Source organism: Scyliorhinus canicula, chromosome 15, assembly GCF_902713615.1.
Source record: "Scyliorhinus canicula chromosome 15, sScyCan1.1, whole genome shotgun sequence".
In the NCBI taxonomy this organism is placed as follows: Eukaryota; Metazoa; Chordata; class Chondrichthyes; order Carcharhiniformes; family Scyliorhinidae; genus Scyliorhinus; species Scyliorhinus canicula.
Genome location: NC_052160.1, coordinates 88134183 through 88154108, shown reverse-complemented (window position 1 = coordinate 88154108; position 19926 = coordinate 88134183). Strand labels below are relative to the sequence as shown.

The 19926-nt window shown below is 44.3% G+C and overlaps 1 protein-coding gene across 9 annotated transcripts in view; it reads right to left on the bottom strand.

The window, feature by feature from the left end:
- Positions 1-9664: 9664 nt before the first annotated feature.
- Positions 9665-19926, bottom strand: part of csde1 (cold shock domain containing E1, RNA-binding) — a 129914-nt gene continuing 119652 nt past the window's right edge. For all 9 annotated transcript variants that reach the window (XM_038819946.1, XM_038819940.1, XM_038819942.1 and 6 more), the window contains 3 exons: positions 15784-15947; positions 14233-14365; positions 9665-10656 (listed from right to left, as the gene is read on the bottom strand). In XM_038819946.1, the coding sequence (XP_038675874.1) occupies positions 10609-10656; positions 14233-14365; positions 15784-15947 (345 nt within the window). In that variant the 3' untranslated portion in view covers positions 9665-10608. The remainder of the gene's footprint in view (positions 10657-14232; positions 14366-15783; positions 15948-19926) is intronic.

Genomic DNA, 19926 nt, shown 5'->3' with positions numbered 1-19926 from the left:
CCTGCTTTGTTCTAGTCTCCTCTGGCACCGGGGTGTCTGCTTTAGTATCGTTTACCTAAATGTTATTATTTTGTCCCCAGAGATGGCTCATTAGTATGGTAATGGCTTTGCAGTATCTGTCTTCTCTGGGAGCTACAGCTTCAATCAACAGACAAACCTTGCACCAGCTTGCTTTCTCTGTATTGTCCATTTTCCCTGCATTCTTTGCAAAGTGTCCATTTTGTAATCGGGACGTGGCCATCCCAGATGGCTACAACGTGCACTTCTTTTAATTTAGTCTTGTGTATTCACAATGTAGAATGCAGTCTCCTCTACACTGGGGAGACCAAATGCAGATTGGGTGGTCGCTTTGCAGAACATCTCTGCTCAGTCCACAAGCATCTCTGAGTTTTTGGTTGCTCACCAGTTTGATAGCCTTTGTCCCATGATGGCATCTCCAACCTTAGCCTGCTGGTGTTTTCCAACAAAGCAAATTTGACATACATCACCTCAACTTCCAATTACACACCTTGAAGCCTTCTGGACTCAACATTGATTTTGATCGTTTCAAATTGTTTTGTTTCTGTATTTTCTTCCAGGTGGCAATCTTAATCTTTTCATGTTTTTTATTTTAGAAACTACTGTTCATTAATGTGCCATTCACAACCACTCTGGATAAATACACGGTTATCACTCATCCTGCCTTCTGTACCATGAAATCTATTTTTCATTTAACCTTCCCTTTTATGTTTCCTCGCATGTTTCACTTGCACAAAACCTATTACATTTCTATCTTCCTTCTGTTCTGAAGAAAGGTCTTTGATCTTAAACATTGCATCTGTTTCTCTCTGCACAGATATTGCCAGACTTGTTGAGTATTTCCAGCATTTTCTGCTTTCATACTTTTCAGTCGTGGAGAGGCCAGCATTGGACTGGGGTGAGCACAGTTAGAAGTCTGACAACACCAGGTTAAAGTCCATCAGGTTTGTTTCAATTCACTAGCTTTCGGAGCGCAGCTCCTTGCTCAGGTGAATGAAGAGGTGGGTTCCAGAAACACATATAGACAAAGTCAATGGTGCAAGACGATACTTTGAATGAGAGTTTTTGCAGGTAATCAAGTCTTTACAGGTCCAGACGGAGCGACTGGAGAGAGGGATAATCACAGGTAAGAGGTGTGAATTGTCTCAAGCCAGGACAGTTGGTAGGATTTGGCAAGCCCAGGCCAGATGGTGGGGGGATGAATGTAATGTGATATGAATCCAAGGTCCCGGTTGAGGCCGTACTCGTGTGCAGAACTTGGCTGTCAGTTTCTGCTCAGCGATTCTGCGTTGTCACGCTTCCTGAAGGCTGCCTTGGAGAACGCGTACCTGAAGATCAGAGGCTGAATGCCATTGACTGCTGAAGTGTTCCTCGACTGGAAGGGAATATTCCTGCCTGGTGATTGTCATGCGATGTCTGTTCATCCGTTTGCACAGTATCTGCATGGTCTCGCCAATGTACCATGCCTCGGGACATCCTTTCCTGCAGCGTATGAGGGAGACAATATTGGCCGAGTCGCCAATGTACCACGTCTCGGGACATCCTTTCCTGCAGCGCATGAGGTAGACAACATTGGCCAAGTCGCACGAGTATGTACCGCGTACCTGGTGGGCGCTGTTCTCACGTATAATGGTGGTACCCATGTGGATGATCTGGCACGTTTTGCAGAGATTGCCATGGCAGGGTTGTGTGGTGTCGTGGTCACTGTTCTCTTGAAACTTGGGCAGATCGCTGCAAACAATGGTCTGTTTGAGGTTGCACGGTTGTTGAAGGCAAGTAGTGGGGGTGGCCGTGGCAAGGTGACGTGTTGAAGGATGCAAAGATGTCATAGTTTCTCTGCCCCAGGGAAGTACTGGACGACGAAGGGTACTCTGTTGGTTGTATCCAGTGTTTGTCTTCTGAGGAGGTCGGAGCGTTTTTTTGCTGTGGCACGCTGGAAGTGTCCATCGATGAGTCGAGCGCCATATCCCGTTCGTACGAGGGCATCTTTCAGCACTTGTTACGTTCCTCCTCGTCTGAGCAGATCCTGTGTATACGGACGGCTTGTCCACAAGGGATGGCTTCTTTAATGTGTTTAGGGTAGAAGCTGGAGAGGTGGAACTAAGTGAGGTTATCCGTGGGCTTGTGGCAAAGTGCTGAGGTGACCATCCTTGATGGAGATGTGTGTCCAAGAATGCAACCAATTCTGGAGAGTAGCCCATGGTGAGTCTGATAGTGGGATGGAACTTAATGTCATTGTGTAGTCGTTTCAGTGATTCTTTGCTGTGGGTCCAAATGAAAAAAATGTCATTGATGTATGTGGTGTATAACGTCGATTGAAGGTCCTGTGCGGTGAGGTCTTGTTCATGAAGATGTTGGCGTATTGAGGTATGTATTTGGTCCCCATGGCTGTTGTGTCTGCATGAAGAACTTGTTGTCGGAGGTGAAGACGTTGTGATCCAGGATGAAGTGGATTGACTCTGCGGTCGTTCCCCTGAGTAACAAGTATACCGTTTTGGATACTTGTGGGGGGGACGACTTACCAGGGGTAAGCCATGGGGTACGGGCCTCTGGCACGGAGTCTGTCCCTGTTGCTCAGAAGGGAAGGGGGTAAAGGAGTAGAACATTAGTAATTGGGGACTCAATAGTCAGGGGCACAGATAGGAGATTTTGTGGGAGCGAGAGAGATTCACGTTTGGTATGTTGCCTCCCAGGTGCAAGGGTACGTGATGTCTCGGATCGTGTTTTCCGGGTCCTTAAGGGGGCGAGGGAGCAGCCCCAAGTCGTAGTCCACATTGGCACTAACGACATAGGTAGGAAAGGGGACAAGGATGTCAGGCAGGCCTTTAGGGAGCTAGGATGGAAGCTCAGAGCGAGAACAAACAGAGTTGTTATCTCTGGGTTGTTGCCCGTGCCACGTGATAGTGAGATGAGGAATAGGGAGAGAGAGCAATTAAACACGTGGCTACAGGGATGGTGCAGGCGGGAGGGATTCAGATTTCTGGATAACTGGGGCTCTTTCTGGGGAAGGTGGGACCTCTATAGACAGGATGGTCTACATCTGAACCTGAGGGGCACCAATATCCTGGGGGGGGAGATTTGTTAGTGCTTTTGGGGGGGTTTAAACTAATTCAGCAGGGGCATGGGAACCTGGATTGTAGTTTTGGGGTACGGGAGATTGAGAGTATAGAGGTCAGGAGCACAGATTTGACTTCGCAGGAGGGTGCCAGTGTTCAGGTAGGTGGTTTGAAGTGTGTCTACTTCAATGCCAGGAGTATACGAAATAAGGTAGGGGAACTGGCAACATGGGTTGGTACCTGGGACTTCGATGTTGTGGCCATTTCAGAGACATGGATAGAGCAGGGACAGGAATGGTTGTTGCAGGTTCCGGGGTTTAGGTGTTTTAGTAAGCTCAGAGAAGGGGGCAAAAGAGGGGGAGGTGTGGCGCTGCTAGTCAAGGACAGTATTACGGTGGCGAAAAGGATGCTAGATGGGGACTCTTCTTCTGAGGTAGTATGGGCTGAGGTTAGAAACAGGAAAGGTCACCCTGTTGGGAGTTTTCTATAGGCCACCTAATAGTTCTAGGGATGTAGAGGAAAGGATGGCGAAGATGATTCTGGAAAAGAGCGAAAGTAACAGGGTAGTTGTTATGGGAGACTTTAACTTTCCAAATATTGACTGGAAAAGATATAGTTCGAGTACATTAGATGGGTCATTTTTTGTACAATGTGTGCAGGAGGGTTTCCTGACACAATATGTTGACAGGCAAACAAGAGGCGAGGCCACATTGGATTTGGTTTTGGGTAATGAACCAGGCCAGGTGTTAGATCTGGAGGTAGGTGAGCTCTTTGGAAACAGTGACCACAATTCGGTGACCTTTACGTTAGTGATGGAAAGGGATAAGTATACCCCGCAGGGCAAGAGTTATAGCTGGGGGAAGGGCAATTATGATGCCATTAGACATGACTTAGGATGTGTTGGTTGGAGAAGTAGGCTGCAAGGGTTGGGCACACTGGATATGTGGAGCTTGTTCAAGGAACAGCTATTGCATGTTCTTGATAAGTACGTACCAGTCAGGCAGGGAGGAAGGGGTCGAGCGAGGGAACCGTGGTTTACCAAAGAAGTGGAATCTCTTGTTAAGAGGAAGGAGGCCTATGTGAAGATGAGGCGTGAAGTTTCAGTTGGGGCGCTTGATAGTTACAAGGAAGCGAGGAAGGATCTAAAGAGAGAGCTGAGACGAGCAAGGAGGGGACATGAGAAGTATTTGGCAGGTAGGATCAAGGAAAACCCAAAAGCTTTCTATAGGTATGTCAGGAATAAAAGAATGACTAGGGTAAGAGTAGGGCCAGTCAAGGACAGTGGTGGGAAGTTGTGTGTGGAGGCTGAGGAGATAAGCGAGATACTAAATGAATACTTTTCGTCAGTATTCACTCAAGAAAAAGATAATATTGTGGAGGAGAATGCTGAGACCCAGGCTATTAGAATAGATGGCATTGAGGTGCGTAGGGAAGAAGTGTTGGCAATTCTGGACAAGGTGAAAATAGATAAGTCCCCGGGGCCGGATGGGATTTATCCTAGGATTCTCTGGGAAGCCAGGGAAGAGATTGCTGAGCCTTTGGCTTTGATTTTTAGGTCATCATTGGCTACAGGAATAGTGCCAGAGGACTGGAGGATAGCAAATGTGATCCCTTTGTTCAAGAAGGGGAGTAGAGATAACCCCGGTAACTATAGGCCGGTGAGCCTAACGTCTGTGGTGGGTAAAGTCTTGGAGAGGATTATAAAAGATACGATTTATAATCATCTAGATAGGAATAATATTAGGGACAGTCAGCATGGTTTTGTGAAGGGTAGGTCATGCCTCACAAACCTTATCGAGTTCTTTGAGAAGGTGACTGAACAGGTAGACGAGGGTAGAGCAGTTGATGTGGTGTATATGGATTTCAGTAAAGCGTTTGATAAGGTTCCCCACGGTCGGCTATTGCAGAAAATACGGAGGCTGGGGATTGAGGGTGATTTAGAGATGTGGATCAGAAATTGGCTAGTTGAAAGAAGACAGAGAGTGGTAGTTGATGGGAAATGTTCAGAATGGAGTTCAGTTACGAGTGGCGTACCACAAGGATCTGTTCTGGGGCCGTTGCTGTTTGTCATTTTTATAAATGACCTAGAGGAGGGCGCAGAAGGATGGGTGAGTAAATTTGCAGACGACACTAAAGTCGGTGGAGTTGTAGACAGTGCGGAAGGATGTTGCAGGTTACAGAGGGACATAGATAAGCTGCAGAGCTGGGCTGAGAGGTGGCAAATGGAGTTTAATGTGGAGAAGTGTGAGGTGATTCACTTTGGAAAGAATAACAGGAATGCGGAATATTTGGCTAATGGTAAAATTCTTGGTAGTGTGGATGAGCAGAGGGATCTCGGTGTCCATGTACATAGATCCCTGAAAGTTGCCACCCAGGTTGATAGGGTTGTGAAGAAGGTCTATGGTGTGTTGGCCTTTATTGGTAGAGGGATTGAGTTCCGGAGCCATGAGGTCATGTTGCAGTTGTACAAAACTCTAGTACGGCCGCATTTGGAGTATTGCGTACAGTTCTGGTCGCCTCATTATAGGAAGGACGTGGAAGTTTTGGAACGGGTGCAGAGGAGATTTACCAGGATGTTGCCTGGTATGGAGGGAAAATCTTATGAGGAAAGGCTGATGGACTTGAGGTTGTTTTCGTTAGAGAGAAGGTTAAGAGGTGACTTAATAGAGGCATACAAAATGATCAGAGGGTTAGATAGGGTGGACAGCGAGAGCCTTCTCCCGCGGATGGAGGTGGCTAGCACGAGGGGACATAGCCTTAAATTGAGGGGTAATAGATATAGGACAGAGGTCAGAGGTGGGTTTTTTACGCAAAGAGTGGTGAGGCCGTGGAATGCTCTACCTGCAACAGTAGTGAACTCGCCAACATTGAGGGCATTTAAAAATTTATTGGATAAGCATATGGATGATAAGGGCATAGTGTAGGTTAGATGCCCTTTAGATTTTTTCCATGTCGGTGCAACATCGAGGGCCGGAGAGGCCTGTACTGCGCTGTATCGTTCTATGTTCTATGTTCTATGACTGTCCATGTGTTTCTTCATTCGCCCGAGCGAGGAGCTGCGCTCCGAAAGCTAGTGAATCAAAACCTGTTGGACTTTAACCTGGTGATGTCAGACTTCTTCCTGTTATTTTCTGAGTGTTTATAAGGTCCTGTACAACATAACTTTAATTACTTGCACTGTGCACACACTGGACGCAAGTTGTAAACAATCATTTCCTGGTTCCCTTGTGCCGCATTTAGGGTGTACCCCAATGATGCGCAAGATAATCCCTCTAGGAAGTTCCACGTAAGGATTTACCCAGCAATTGCCTAGAAGTGGCAACTTTCTTTGGACAATTGCGAGGGTAATCAGCAACAGAAGCGATTGAAATCACTAACTTTGGATGGTTCTGCCAGTTTTATCCTGATAGCTTCTCTGAAAGAGACAAATAAAATCACTTCCAAATATAAAATAGCTTTTAAAAAAAACAGACCCAGCCTTGCACTAGGTACCCTCCACGCCAGCTTCCGCACTAACATACAGTGCAGGAGGCCATTCGGGCCCTCACTTCCACCCTATCCCCCCAACCCAATAACCCCTCCTAAACATCTTGGACAATTTAGCGTGGCCAATCCACCTAACCTGCACATCTTTGGACTGCGGGAGGAAACCCACGCAGACATGGGAGAACATGCAGACTCCGCACAAAGTGACCCAGCGGGGAAGCGAACCTGGGACCCTGGCACTGTGAAGCCACAATGCTATCCACTTGTGCTACCGCGCTGCCCACCTATTACACACAGCCATATTCAGTCAGAAACAATAGCTGGAGAGAGGAATGTAATTATTGGCTGGGGAAGAGGTCAATGGTTTAAGTCTTCATAATGATTAAATGGGGTAAATTTACATTCATCTAAACCTGTCGGAGGACAACAGCTTGACAACATAGAGGGCACTCAAATGGTTGAGAGGTGGTGTAATGTTGAGTGTGACAAGCGTGCAAACTGACTCCACGTCTGACAATTTACACCAAATATAGATAAGAGGACTAATAATACATCTTCGGGGAACTCTGGAAATAAAGTGTAGGTGTGAAAAGGAGCTATTGCTGGCTACTTAAGCAAATTTCTGCGGATGCTGGAATCTGAAGCCAAAGAGAAAATACTGGAAAATCTCAGCAAGTCTGGCAGCATCTGTAGGGAAAGAAAAGAGCTAACGTTTTGACAAAGGGTCGCCTGGACTCAAAACACTAGCTTTCTCGCCCAACAGATGCTGCCAGACCTGCTGAGATTTTCCAGCATTTTTTCTTTGATTGCTGGCTACTTGCTCATTTATTGTCTCCATAGCCTTAGTGGGACCATTGGTATCGTCTTGCTTCTTCTTTGGCTTTCTTCAAGCCTCCCTTAGACCACATCGCAATGTTATCCACCTGTATGATTTTTCTTTAGATTTTTACCCTCAACTTCTGCTTCAGTTGATACCAAGGCAATGCTGTCGGGTCTCATTTCCAATGCCTGTATTGCTCTCTACTGTACTCAGTAACCCTTTTGATTCCTTGACTTATATTATTGATCTAACCTACTCATTTGTCATAGTCTATCCAGCCAAATCTGAACATCCTATACCAGACCTGTATTTCAAAAACTGTTCCCTCCTCATCCTCTTTCCTCAGAGTCCAACAAACATCAGAGTGCAACATTCCACACTAGTGACTGTACTGGGCAATTTTTCAATTCCTGAAGCTTTGTACTTCCAGACACTAAAATAACTGGTCACACATCTTGCTGTAGTAATCTAACCTGGATTTCATTCTGGAATGTAATTTTGGTGTTCATCAAAAGGTACGAGTATTTTTCCACCCGCTCTCAGTTTTTCCAATCTTAACTTTGTTGGAGTGGCACAGTGGTTAACACTGCTACACCACAGAGCTAGCGGCCCGGGTTCAGTTCCGGCCTTGGGCGACTGTGTGCTCCAATATGCCCCCCCCCCATCGACACACACTGTTCCAATATACAATAGCAAGCCGTCCACATACAAAGATACCCTATGGTCTACCCCCCTGCACTATCCCTATCCACACCTCTAAAGTCAATGCGATGGCCAACAGCACAATTGCAAGTGCGAACCACAAGGAAGAACATAGGACATCCCTGCCTGGTCCCACGATGCAGAGCAAAATAACCCAAATTCATGTTATTCGTGCGGACACTAGCCCTCAGCTCCCTGTACAGCAGCCTTACCCAATTTACAATCGTGGCCCAATCCCAAACCGCTCCAGAACCGCCATCAAATACCCTAACTCTACTTGGTCAAACACCTTCTCGACGTCCAATGCCACAATCACCTCCATCTCCCCCCCCCCCCCCCCCCCCCCCCCCCCCCCCCCCGGCGCCATATCCACGTTCAATACCCTCCCCATGTTTGAAGAGTGCCTCCCCATCACAAACACCATCTGATCTCCCCATCACCTTCGGGAGGCACTCTTCCAACATACCCGCCAATACCTTCACCAACACCATTGCGTCCACATCCAAAAGTGATATGGGCCTATACGACAGCTCCTTATCCTTCTTGAGCAACAAGGATATCAATGCCTGTCCTAAAGTCTGTGGCAACACCTCCTTCCCTATTGCCTCCTCAAACATTCCCATCAGCGACGCCAACTTATTTTAAAGTTTCTTGTAATACTCCACCGGAAACCCATCTAGCCCTGCTTCCTGCCCCCGCCATCATCCTCCTAATTGCATCTTTCATCTCCTGCTCCGCTATCGACCCCTCCAATATAGACCTGTCTCTATCTGCCTTTCTAACTCTCTTCCTCTTATGACTTCTGAAGCTTTTGATCAGCTGTGCCAACGTTTTAAGTGGCTTTTGTATTGTTTTTGGTTTGAGAATGCTCTCGTAAAGTGGCTAGGTATTTTACTATGCTAAGGGTGCCATTATAAATTCAAGTTAATAGGATTAGATGAAGGCCAGGAAGAGACTTGCATAATCAAAAACACCAACATGATCCTTGTTGGATTGAATGGCCAGTTAATGTTGTAAATGTTATTAAATATCTATAAATATATTTTCTTAAATTTAAAGTATCCAATTAAGGGGCAATTTGGGGTGGCCAATCCACCTACCTTGCACATCTTTGGGTTGTGGGGGCGAGACCCACAGATGTGGGGAGAATGTGCAAACTCCACACGGACAGTGACCCAGGCCGGGTCTTCGGTGCTATGAGGCAACAGTGTTAACCACTGTACCACGGAAAAAAAAAATCAATGGAAGCGCCTGCTTTTTTCTCTTTATCCGTTCCTCCACCCCAAAATTGTAGGGCTTCATATCAGGAAGTATCAAGCAGCACTTAAAGGATGGTGGCAAGGCAGGTGTTCTTTCCAGAGCATCTCTCCAGGCCTCCCGGTACCAGGGCTGACAGGCCACACACACACAAACACACAGAGCCTATTTATGCAAATTCTCTGCAATTTCAGCTGCAAAGTTCTTACTTGTGCTTCATTTGCACGTGCTGTGCCTTAAAGTTACCAAATCAACCATTTAAGCTCAGGCAGTGAATTTCATGTCCAGTGATGTAGGTAGACAAAGTCAATTTGAGATTTCAGAATTTATGGTAAAACGTTTTATTGTAGTTTCTTTTTCATGACCATTAACAGGGACACAGGAGAAAGCCAGGTGTTTTAGTTTCCTTCTTACAAGAACAAAGCAATCTCCCAGTTTAGACAAACCCCAAACTGTGAGCAGAGGCGAAACAGAAACAGGGTACTGCCTCTGTCCCACATCAACATCAATTAAATTCCTGATCTTATTTGGTATAGTAACACAGACCAGTTATTTGATTACTAACGCTTGATATCAACTAGTCTCCCTGTTTCTATGCAAAAGGCATATATACAGTACCAACAATTAACATTTCCACCTTGATGCATTAATATACTTAAAAAAAAAGTCAGCCGTTCTCTTTTTCATTCGGCATTACACAGGGTGCCCTTTGTGGGAATAACAGTGATATTTATTTTTTTAGGCACAAATCTGTTAGTTTCTGGAATAGGGAAAAAAAAAGTGTTCCAAGGCTGCAGTGCTCCACAGCATCAACAAACTTGTACTGAAAGGTTTAATGAAAGCCAGCACTCATGGCACTCAAGTGTTTCAGTTGTATAGCTTTTTTCAGATTTTCTTTCTAACATATAAAGGCAAATAAACTTACAAATTTCAAATTAGCACTGATGTGAGATGCTGTCTGAGTTTAAATCAAGCTCCTATAAGGTTGAGAAACTATAAGGCTTCCTGCTCATTCACTGCCCCGAGCCTGTGCGTTACCTTTTTTTTTTGTATTTTTTTTGTTTTTGCTTCATTTTGTATTTTTTTTAAGCTTTTGATAAAAGCACAGACAAGTGGTAGAACTGAAGATTTGCTTGAAAATAGATAAACTGTGTTCCATTTTGGACTGGGAAACAGAGGGTAGTGGAGGCAGACTAATCTTGCGTAAACCCTCCCCTCCCCGAAGATACTGCATTGGGTAATGTGCTTGCTGGGGGAAGAGAAAAGAAATCAATCGATGACTCCAGCTTGACGAATCTTTCTCTCTGCAGTGAATCCCTGCAAGTAAAACAAATGGTTAATGGTTAGCAAACTGGATACATCAGAAACAAGCTGATAGTGGGTCCTCAGAATTAAACATTTTCATTGGTTAGAAAACTGCAGAGTTGGCCCAAAGTCAATATAATAAAACTCAGGAGTTATATTCTTCACAGCTGCAAGTTTTATGCTCATCTTGAATATCTGTCAACCTTCATTTGCAAGTCAAATAAGCAACAGTAAATTTGATTAACAGCAACAACCCAACTGTGCTGTGTAGACAGTAAACACTGCATCACTGAATTGACACAAGAGGCCTGGTAGCTCCCCAATATCCAGCTCTCCAGTGGTTCCACAGGGGGCAGATACAGATCACCAACCACTTAAATAACAATGATAATGTAATTCCAGGTGTTGACTGCTGGCAGGCCATGAAACAGGGAGACAGTCAGGAAGAGGAACTTAAAAAAATCTCTTCCTCAGCTAAGGACACAGCAGCCAATCATGGGTGCCGCCCCCCCCCCCCCCCCCCCCCCCCCCAAAACCCCAAAACCCTGTGGGGATTCAGTACCAAGGGGTCAAACCTACAGTAGGTATGCTCAGTACATCATATGCTATGGTTGTTGAAAAAGCCATCAAGTCATATTTAATTAAATTCTCAAAAACCACAAAAGGCTATTTTTCAGCATTAAGTGTGGGATCTGTGCATTAAATAAAATTCAGGGTTTTATTTCTCTTAGAAACAGAAGTATACTCTAGACTAATCTTTCTACAGGACTCCCAGCTGCTGGGGGATTCTTGTTTTAATGAAAAACTAGCAGTTTTTTTGAAACAACAGATGATCATAAATTGGCAAAGATGGAAATCTGTTTTTGCCAATTCTAACCTGGTGCCCCTGCTGCCTAGAAAATATGTGCAATACATTTTGTCTGCTTTCCACCAGGCATTCCACTGGGTTAAAATCGTGGAACCCTCGCCCCCCACCAGGCATAGGGTTAGAATAATTTATTAGCTTGGATAGAAGACCGGTTGATGGACAGGAGACGAGTCAGGATAAATGGGTCTTTTTCTGGATGGCAGGATGTAACTAGTAGGGTGCCAGTGTTCGGTCCTTGGGCCCCAACTATTTACAAACTATATTGAAGACTTAGATACAGGGATAGAAGGCTTTGATAGCCAAATTTGCAGTTAATACTGAAATAGGTGGGAAAGGAAGTTGCAATGAGGAAATAAGAATGATACAAATAGATATAGATAGGCTCGAAGAGTGGGCCAAAATGTGGCAAATGGAGATTAACATGGATAAGTGCAAGGTCATGTGTTCTGGTCAGAAAAATAGGAAGGCACTTTATCTAAATGGGGAGAGGCTTCAGGATGCTCTGGTGCAGAGGGATCTGGATGTCCTTGTGAATGAGTTGCAGAAAACTAGCATGCAGATAATAAAGAAAAATGGAATGTTGGCATTTATAGCTAAAGGAATAGCATATAAAAAGGTAAAGAAGTACTATTGCAACTATATATGGCATTGGTGAGACCACATCTGCTTGTGCAGTTTTGGTCCCCATGAAGAAAGATGTAGTAGCATTGTAGGCAGTTCAGAGGTGGTTCACTAGATCGCTTCCAGAGCGAGGGGGTTTGTGGGACGCTTCCAGAGCGAGGGGGTTTCTGGGATGCTTCCAGAGCGAGGGGGTTTGTGGGACGCTTCCAGAGCGAGGGGGTTTGTGGGATGCAGAGACATTGAGCAGCTTAGGCCTGTACTCTCTCCGGTTTAAACGAATGAGGAGATCAAATTGAGGTATACATAGTGATTAAAAAGTATGGATAAAGGAGAAGTGGAGTAGATACTTCCCTCTTGAGGCATTCTAGAATGAGGTCATAGTCTCAGGACAAGGGGTAGCAAATTTAAAACCGAGGGGAGGTATTTCTCCCAAAGAATTGAGAATCTGTAGAATTCGCTACCCCAAAGTCTGGTGGATGCTTGGACAGGGAGTTAGATTTATAATTGATCATATTGAACTGCAGAGCAGGCTCAAGAAGCTAAGTTGCCTGCTCCTAGTCTTGATGGTCTAAGAAACAACTACCTGTCTGATTTCACCATCCAGCCCTGTAGGTAACAGCATCTCGAGCACAAATCTGGTGTTTTTGATTAATAAGAGGATTTCTTGGTTAATATGGGGGAATCCGGGGTTATGGGTAGAAGGAAGGAGAAACATACCAGCAATGATCAAACTGCAGAGCAGACCCGATGGGCAAAGTTACTTAATTCTGCTCCTATCTGTTATGGTCTCACCACCACCTTCTCAGGCCAGGGAGGAAATAGACGAAAGGATGCTCAAAAAGAAAGGCGAGTGGGACAGATCAAAATAATGCTACTACACTTCAGTCAGAGGAGAATTAATTTTAAAAATCAACTTCCCTCAATAAACTTGGAGAAAACAACAGCTAAACCCTCAGATGAGATGAGAAAATTTCAGTCTTTGCAATAACTGAAACAGTATCCCCAGGCTTGGTGGAGAAAGAGAACAGAAGCAGACTCATGAGCATTAGACAAGGTCAAAACCAAACGCAACTGACATGTCCTTGGCAGTCAGTCTGGACACACCACTAAGAACTATTGAACTGAATCTGAAATCTACTTTCTGTATACTTTTGTACATCAGTTCACTCACATGACTCTGCTTCCACTAATCTCTGGGGAAGGAGTTCCGAAGATTCATAACCCTTAAAAATCTTGTTGGCATCTCAGTCTCTAATGGAGACCTCTAGTTATAGTCTTGCTCAAGGGAAAATATCATTCCTGCATTCACCCAGTGAAGTCTCAGCATCTTATGGCTCAATATCAACTCTCAATCTTCTAAACTCCAATGGATACAGTACCAACCTATCGAGCCTTTGGATGAACCCACCCCCAGCCCAGTTATCAGTCGAGTGACTCTTCTGTGAACAGATTCTAACATTTATGTAGTTTAAATTAGGAGACTAAAACTGTACACAGTCGTCTAAATATGGTCTCACCAACTATAGAAAAACATCCCTACTTTTATTTTCCATTCCTTTTGCAATCTGAGCTTTCAACAAAGTAGGGCGATACAAATGGGCTGAATAGCCTTCTTCTGCGCTACAAATTCTATGAAATGAGGTGCATGCAGTTGTGAAACTTTATTGCAGTGAGAGTCCCTGTCTATACTGGGCCACACTCAGCATGGTTTGAAAAGCCAGGACATTTAAAACTGACGTGCAAACTGCAGGTTTGTTGTCAATCGGAATAAAGTCTGAAAGACAGCTCTGGCATATGCATTTTAAAACGCAAGTCTACAATAAATCTACAGCAGAAATCAATTTCTCAGGACTCTTGCACCTGAAAACATGGTTGCATTTTTCTAAAAGATTTTAATTAAGAAATTATATATTTGATATAAATTGCAATGTTTTGTCAAAGATGCACAGCCAAGCCTGTTTGGAATCTTCATTCCCAAACTATCCAAATTAACATTAGGAGATAGTTAATTATTCTAAGTGTTTCAACATATAATTACTCATGTACCACTTGACAATCGATTTAAAATCAATTTCTCAGCACGATACGATAGCATTTACCTTTGTGTTATCAGGTCCCTTTGGTTGGCGAAGCACGACCAGTTTTGGAGCGCTTGCGTCATCCAATGTGATGCTCTTTAGACGATGTACTAAACGATCAGGACGTGGAGCTGCCACAGGCCGAACGCCCTCACTGCAAGGAGAAATATAAACAATTCATCTAGTGAATTTACTATATACTAAAAATCACTGTGCACAATTTTAAAGTACATTTTTGGTAGAAGGTAAGCATCTATTGAAAAGCAATTAGGGCCTGGAATTCTTCTCGCTAATCTTCAAAACTCGACATGCCTTCTGGGTGGGGTCCTACCTGGATAAATTAAGAGGCAAATTAGTACTTCAAATGAAGCTTTTTGTGCTTTATCTTTATGGTGTCAATGGAACTTTGGCTTAGGTCTCTTTGCAAAGACAGCATCTCTGTAGTGCAGCAGTCCCTCAATACCGACTTGTCTAAGGTTTCATGAGTGGGGTTTGATTCAGCGGTGACACACCGCATTCTCACCATTGCAAGGTATTGATGCTTTAATATTCCCAAAGCAAGCAGCCAACCAAATTAAAGTGATCTGACTATGCTCAACAGTATTCCACTCAAATATCTGCTACTCATTAGATATCCATTGTGTTAGGTAGATTGTTGAAGCAAAATGTTGTGTATATATATTGACCTTGACAGTCTATGCAACAAAGAAAATGTACATTGCTCCCACCACACTGGACATAACCATGCTTGGGAACGCAAAGCACCTTGCAATGTCGTACACACCAGAAACAGTGAGGCCATATGAAGGTACAACAACCTTGAGAACACAATGCAATGTAATTTATTTCTGAATTTAACTACAATCCAAATCATAGGATCCTTACAGTGCAGGAGGCCATTTGGCCCATCAAGTCTGCACCAACTCTCCGAATGTCCACCCTACCTAGGCCCAATACTGTGTCCCATTACTCCACCTAACCTTTTGGACATGAAGGGCAATTTATCATGGCCGATCCACCTACCTACCCGTCAGATCTTTGGGCGGTGGAAGGAAACCACGGGAAATGCACACAGACATGGGGAGAATGGGAAAACTCCACACAGACCGTCAACCAAGGCTGGAATTGAACCCAGCTCCTTGGTGCTGTGAGGTAGCAGTGCTAAGTTATGCCACCCTTCAAATTAATGAAGTCAATGATTTGATGAGTTGGTAAATATTGTTTCTTTTTTAATACACTTTATGCAAGGACAGTGGAAGGATTTCAAGCAGTAAGGAATACAAAAATTAGAATAATTACATTCTGCTCAGATATGTTCAAATTTTGATCAGATAACAGCTCTACCAAAAAATAATAAAACAAAGCTGAACACTTTGAAAACAACAAAACCACAGCCCTGCTGATGAATTTTAGCTGAAGAATCAGTGAACATATCGACTCCTGTAATAATGTAAGTAATTTAAATGGCTTCCCACTCTGGATAATTTGACAGTATTCCATTTAGATGTTCAAGTACTCTTTCTCCCCCCCCCTTCCTGTGTAATAAGTTATTTGTGCACACCAGAAGCTTACCTGACACGAAATACATTGCAGGCACTGCATTTTCCTGTACGTTGGTTTAAGATAACTGAGAACTCCACCTCGTCTCCAGGTTGCAACTCCACACCATCCAGTACTTCATTCACACGGAAGAATAACTTTTTACCATCACCAACTTCATAGTTAATAAAGCCAAACTAGGAAAACACAAAGTCAAGATCGTGGGAATCATATGCAATCATGGAATAACCACAATAGGCAATAGAAAAGTGAGGGAATGGTGGCATTTGGATTGAATAACATTTTAAATGTTAGAAAAGTACTCTAAAGCTAAGAAAGCCAGTTATGAACTTATATTAGTGAAATAAATTAGTTTTGTTTTTACAATCTCTACTTCATCGTTACAACAGTCTCAATTCACATTTTGATTTGCCAATTAGCAAACTCAGTTCTATTTCAAAATTTATACTGAAATGTATAATGTATTTGTTCATAGGTCAATGAAAAAAAATGAATAAATCTTGGAATGGTATGTGCTGGTTGGCAATGGTGAAGGAGTCAAATTAGCACGACACAGATCGAGTGTAATCTTATACACCCCGATACACCCTTTTCAAAAATGCAGTACCAATAGTAGATTGCCATGGAAACCATTACTGCAGTGCTTGCTGCTCTGGGCTCGGTCATACTGGAAAAACCTTACTGCAATTTTACAAAAATGAAGTCAAGTCATCAAACTGTTTTAGAATTCTAAAATAATCATTAAGTGCTCACATGCTCTCGTTATAAAGTAGCCATTAAAAAAAAAACACTACATAAGTAATCCCTCATTTGGAATGCAGGGAGTAAGTCAAGGTTTTAAAAAAGTCAGTCTGCAGTCTCTTACACAAATTACAAACTTATGCTGGTCAAATAAAATATTTTCCAAATTATGGAATTGCACAGAATAAAAAAGGTGTTAATTGTCAAATTCTATGCCAACCTCCGGAGGGTGTAACGGACATAAATTCTGACCACACGGAGGAGGGAGCTGAAAAACCCAAATGCCCAGCAATGGTCATTTCAGGGTGCTGCACAATACCTTTGGGTGCATCTGAAGTGGAACTAGATTAAACAACTCACATTTTGAAGGCGGTGGCGGTGGATTGAGGTGGGAGAAAGAGAAAGCGAAAGCAAGGGAATTGATGGTATTTTGATTTTATAACAGCACTAGAAAGCCAGTTTTTAGTGAAATAAATTAGCTTTCCGATTACATGCTCAATGTCATTGCTACAATAGGGTTAAGTCTTTTCGCGATTCACAGAACAAAAAAGTCTGAAACTATAATTTTCATTTGCCCATTTTCTTCCGAGTATTATCAAACTCCGTTCAATATAAAATAAAAACATTTTTTTTGAGTACCCATTTATTTTTTCCCCCAATTAAGGGGCAATTTAGCACGGCCAATCCACCTAACCTGCACATCTTTGGGTTGTGGGGGTGAAACCCATGCAGACACGGGGAGAATGTGCAAACGCCACACGGACTGTGACCCAGGGCTGGGATTCGAACCCGGGTCCTCAGTGCCCAGTGCTAATTACTGTGCCACATGCTGCCCAGTTCAATATAAATTTTAAAGTAGAAATGTAAAATGGGTAGTATTTGTTCATATCAGTAGAAGAAAATGGCAAGACATTCCCTTTGTACTGAAAATCTACAATTCAATAAAACAATAGCAACATTTAAACTTTAAATAATCAAATCTTAATACTACATTAATCTTGATGCTCAGGTAAACTGTAGTAGACACTAATTCTGACTGAGCAGCATTGTTTGGAAAAATCTACTTCCACATATTTGTCACCAACTAGGGCACAGCGACTTGAAACCCCTAATTTTCCAGATGGAAGCACCTAGTCAGATTTCCGAAGATCAGGAACTTAGATATGGAACTGTCTGGGTGCATTTTTAGACGAATATAGAAACCTTTACACCCCAATTATTTCACATGATATTTAGTTACACAATTCAAATCAGTGGTCACAGATACTCAAAGTGACCAATGCACACTTTTCCTGTGTAGCTGGAACAGGCACATCCATAAAAGGAAAAAGTCTGTGTTTCCTGTTATTTTGAAGGTTTTGTAATTGGCACACAGATCCGCGGTGTCTACTAAATTTGAGCAGAAATCAGGGGTAAAGAGCAGAGGCTGGTAAAGATACTCAGTTTTGCTGCAACGGGTGAAAAATACTGCACTAATTTAAAGGTTTAAGATGTTTTCTAACCAAGGTCATAGACAGCAAAGTGTGTAATAAGAAAGAACCATTTAACAGCTGCTAACACATTAATGCGACAAGTAACAGCTAGTAATTAGGCGGAAGTGGGAGCTAGTATCAGCTGTCATGGAAGGAAAAGCAAGTTTCATCAAGGCGACTCAGAAGGAATCCAGTTTCATCTAAAAATCCAAAATGTAACAGTTCAAAATCTACCACTGCACCAAGTCTTCATGCTTTTAGTTGAAGATAGATCAATGTTACCAGTGTCCTCAGTTAATGTTACCAATGTACACCTTTACTATGTTTTGCAAGGTGATGCGAAAATAGTTTGTCTACTTATGACTGAGAATTTAAATGTATAGAGGGCATGCAATCGGGTAAAGCCCCGGGGCCGGATGGTTACCATCCCAAAGGTGGCGGGGACAGAATACTCAGCAATCACAGTCTCGGACCGTGCCCCGTAATGGGAGGACCTGCGGCTTAGTGAGGAGAGAGGGCAGCGCCCACTCTGGAGAGTGGCTGTGGGGCTGCTGGCGGACGAAGAGGTTTGCGGGCGGATTAGCAGGAACATCCAGGATTACCTGGAAACAAACTATACGGGTGAGGTAGCAGCAGCAACTGTCTGGGAGGCTTTGAAGGCAATTGTCAGAGGGGAACTCATCTCAATTCGATCCCATAGGGAAAAGAGAGAAAGAGCCGAGAGGGAGAGACTGGTTGAGAAGATATTCCGAGTGGACAGGAGGTACACGGAGGCCCCCCCAAGGTGGGGCTACTGAGGGAGCGGTGGAGTCTGCAGGCGGAGTTTGAACTGCTGACCACAGGGAAAGCAGTAGCACAGCTCAGGAAGGCAAGGGGGGCAGTCTATGAGTATGGGGAGAAAGCGAGTAGAATGCTGGCTCACCAACTGCGAAAGAGGGAGGCGGCCAGGGAAATCAGGGGAATAAAGAATAAGGAGGGTAACACGGTCTTGGATCCGGGGGGGGGGGGGGGGTGAACAATTTTTGGACCAGTTGAGGTTTCCAAAGGTGGAAGAGGACCTGGTGGAGGGGCTGGGGGCCCCAATTGAATTGGAGGAGATTGTCAAGGGTATAGAGGGAATGCAATCGGGTAATGCCCCGGGGCCGGATGGTTACCAGGTAGAATTTTAAGAAATTTTTGGAAATATTGAGCCCACTCCTAATGAGACCTTTAATGGGGCCAGAGAGAAAGGAACCCTCCCCCCAACAATGTCACAGGCTTTGATCTCACTCATTCTTAAACGAGGGAAGGACCAGGAACATTGCCCTGCTCAAAACAAAGAAGTCTATGCGGGAATAAACCTTATGAACGTGGGAGAGAAAAAGAGAACTCCTTCGCTCTCGGCCGCGTGAACCTTCAGGGATCCACGCGCGCGCCCCCCCCCCCCCCCCCCCCCCCCCCCGCTCCATAAATCCCTTCACTTCCTTAGCCACTGTTGCCCGATTCCCTGTCCTGTACTTCGACCGGTCCAGCTCGGGGTCAATGACTGTATTAAAGTCTCCCCCCCATGATCAGGTTGTGTGACTCTAAGTCTGGGATTTTGCCTAGCATGTGTTTCATAAATTCCACAACATCCCAATTTGGAGCATAGACGTTCACAAACACCACCCAATCTCATGTGATCTGCGAACTTTAAATGTGTCTCCTCAAGCATTGCTACGTCTGCTTTTAACCCCTTTAGATGCGCGAACATGCGCGCTCTTTTGACTGGCCCATTCAAACCCCTCACATTCCAGTGATCAGCCTGGACGGGGGGGGGGGGGTGTGTCTAACACACACGCACCCCCCCCCCCCCCCCCCCCCCCCCGGCCGGCTAACCATCGCCCTTTCTTGGCCAACCTTGAGCCCAGGCCCTTCGAGCGCCCCCACAGGGAGCTGCCGCCCCCGACCCTCAATTGGTACC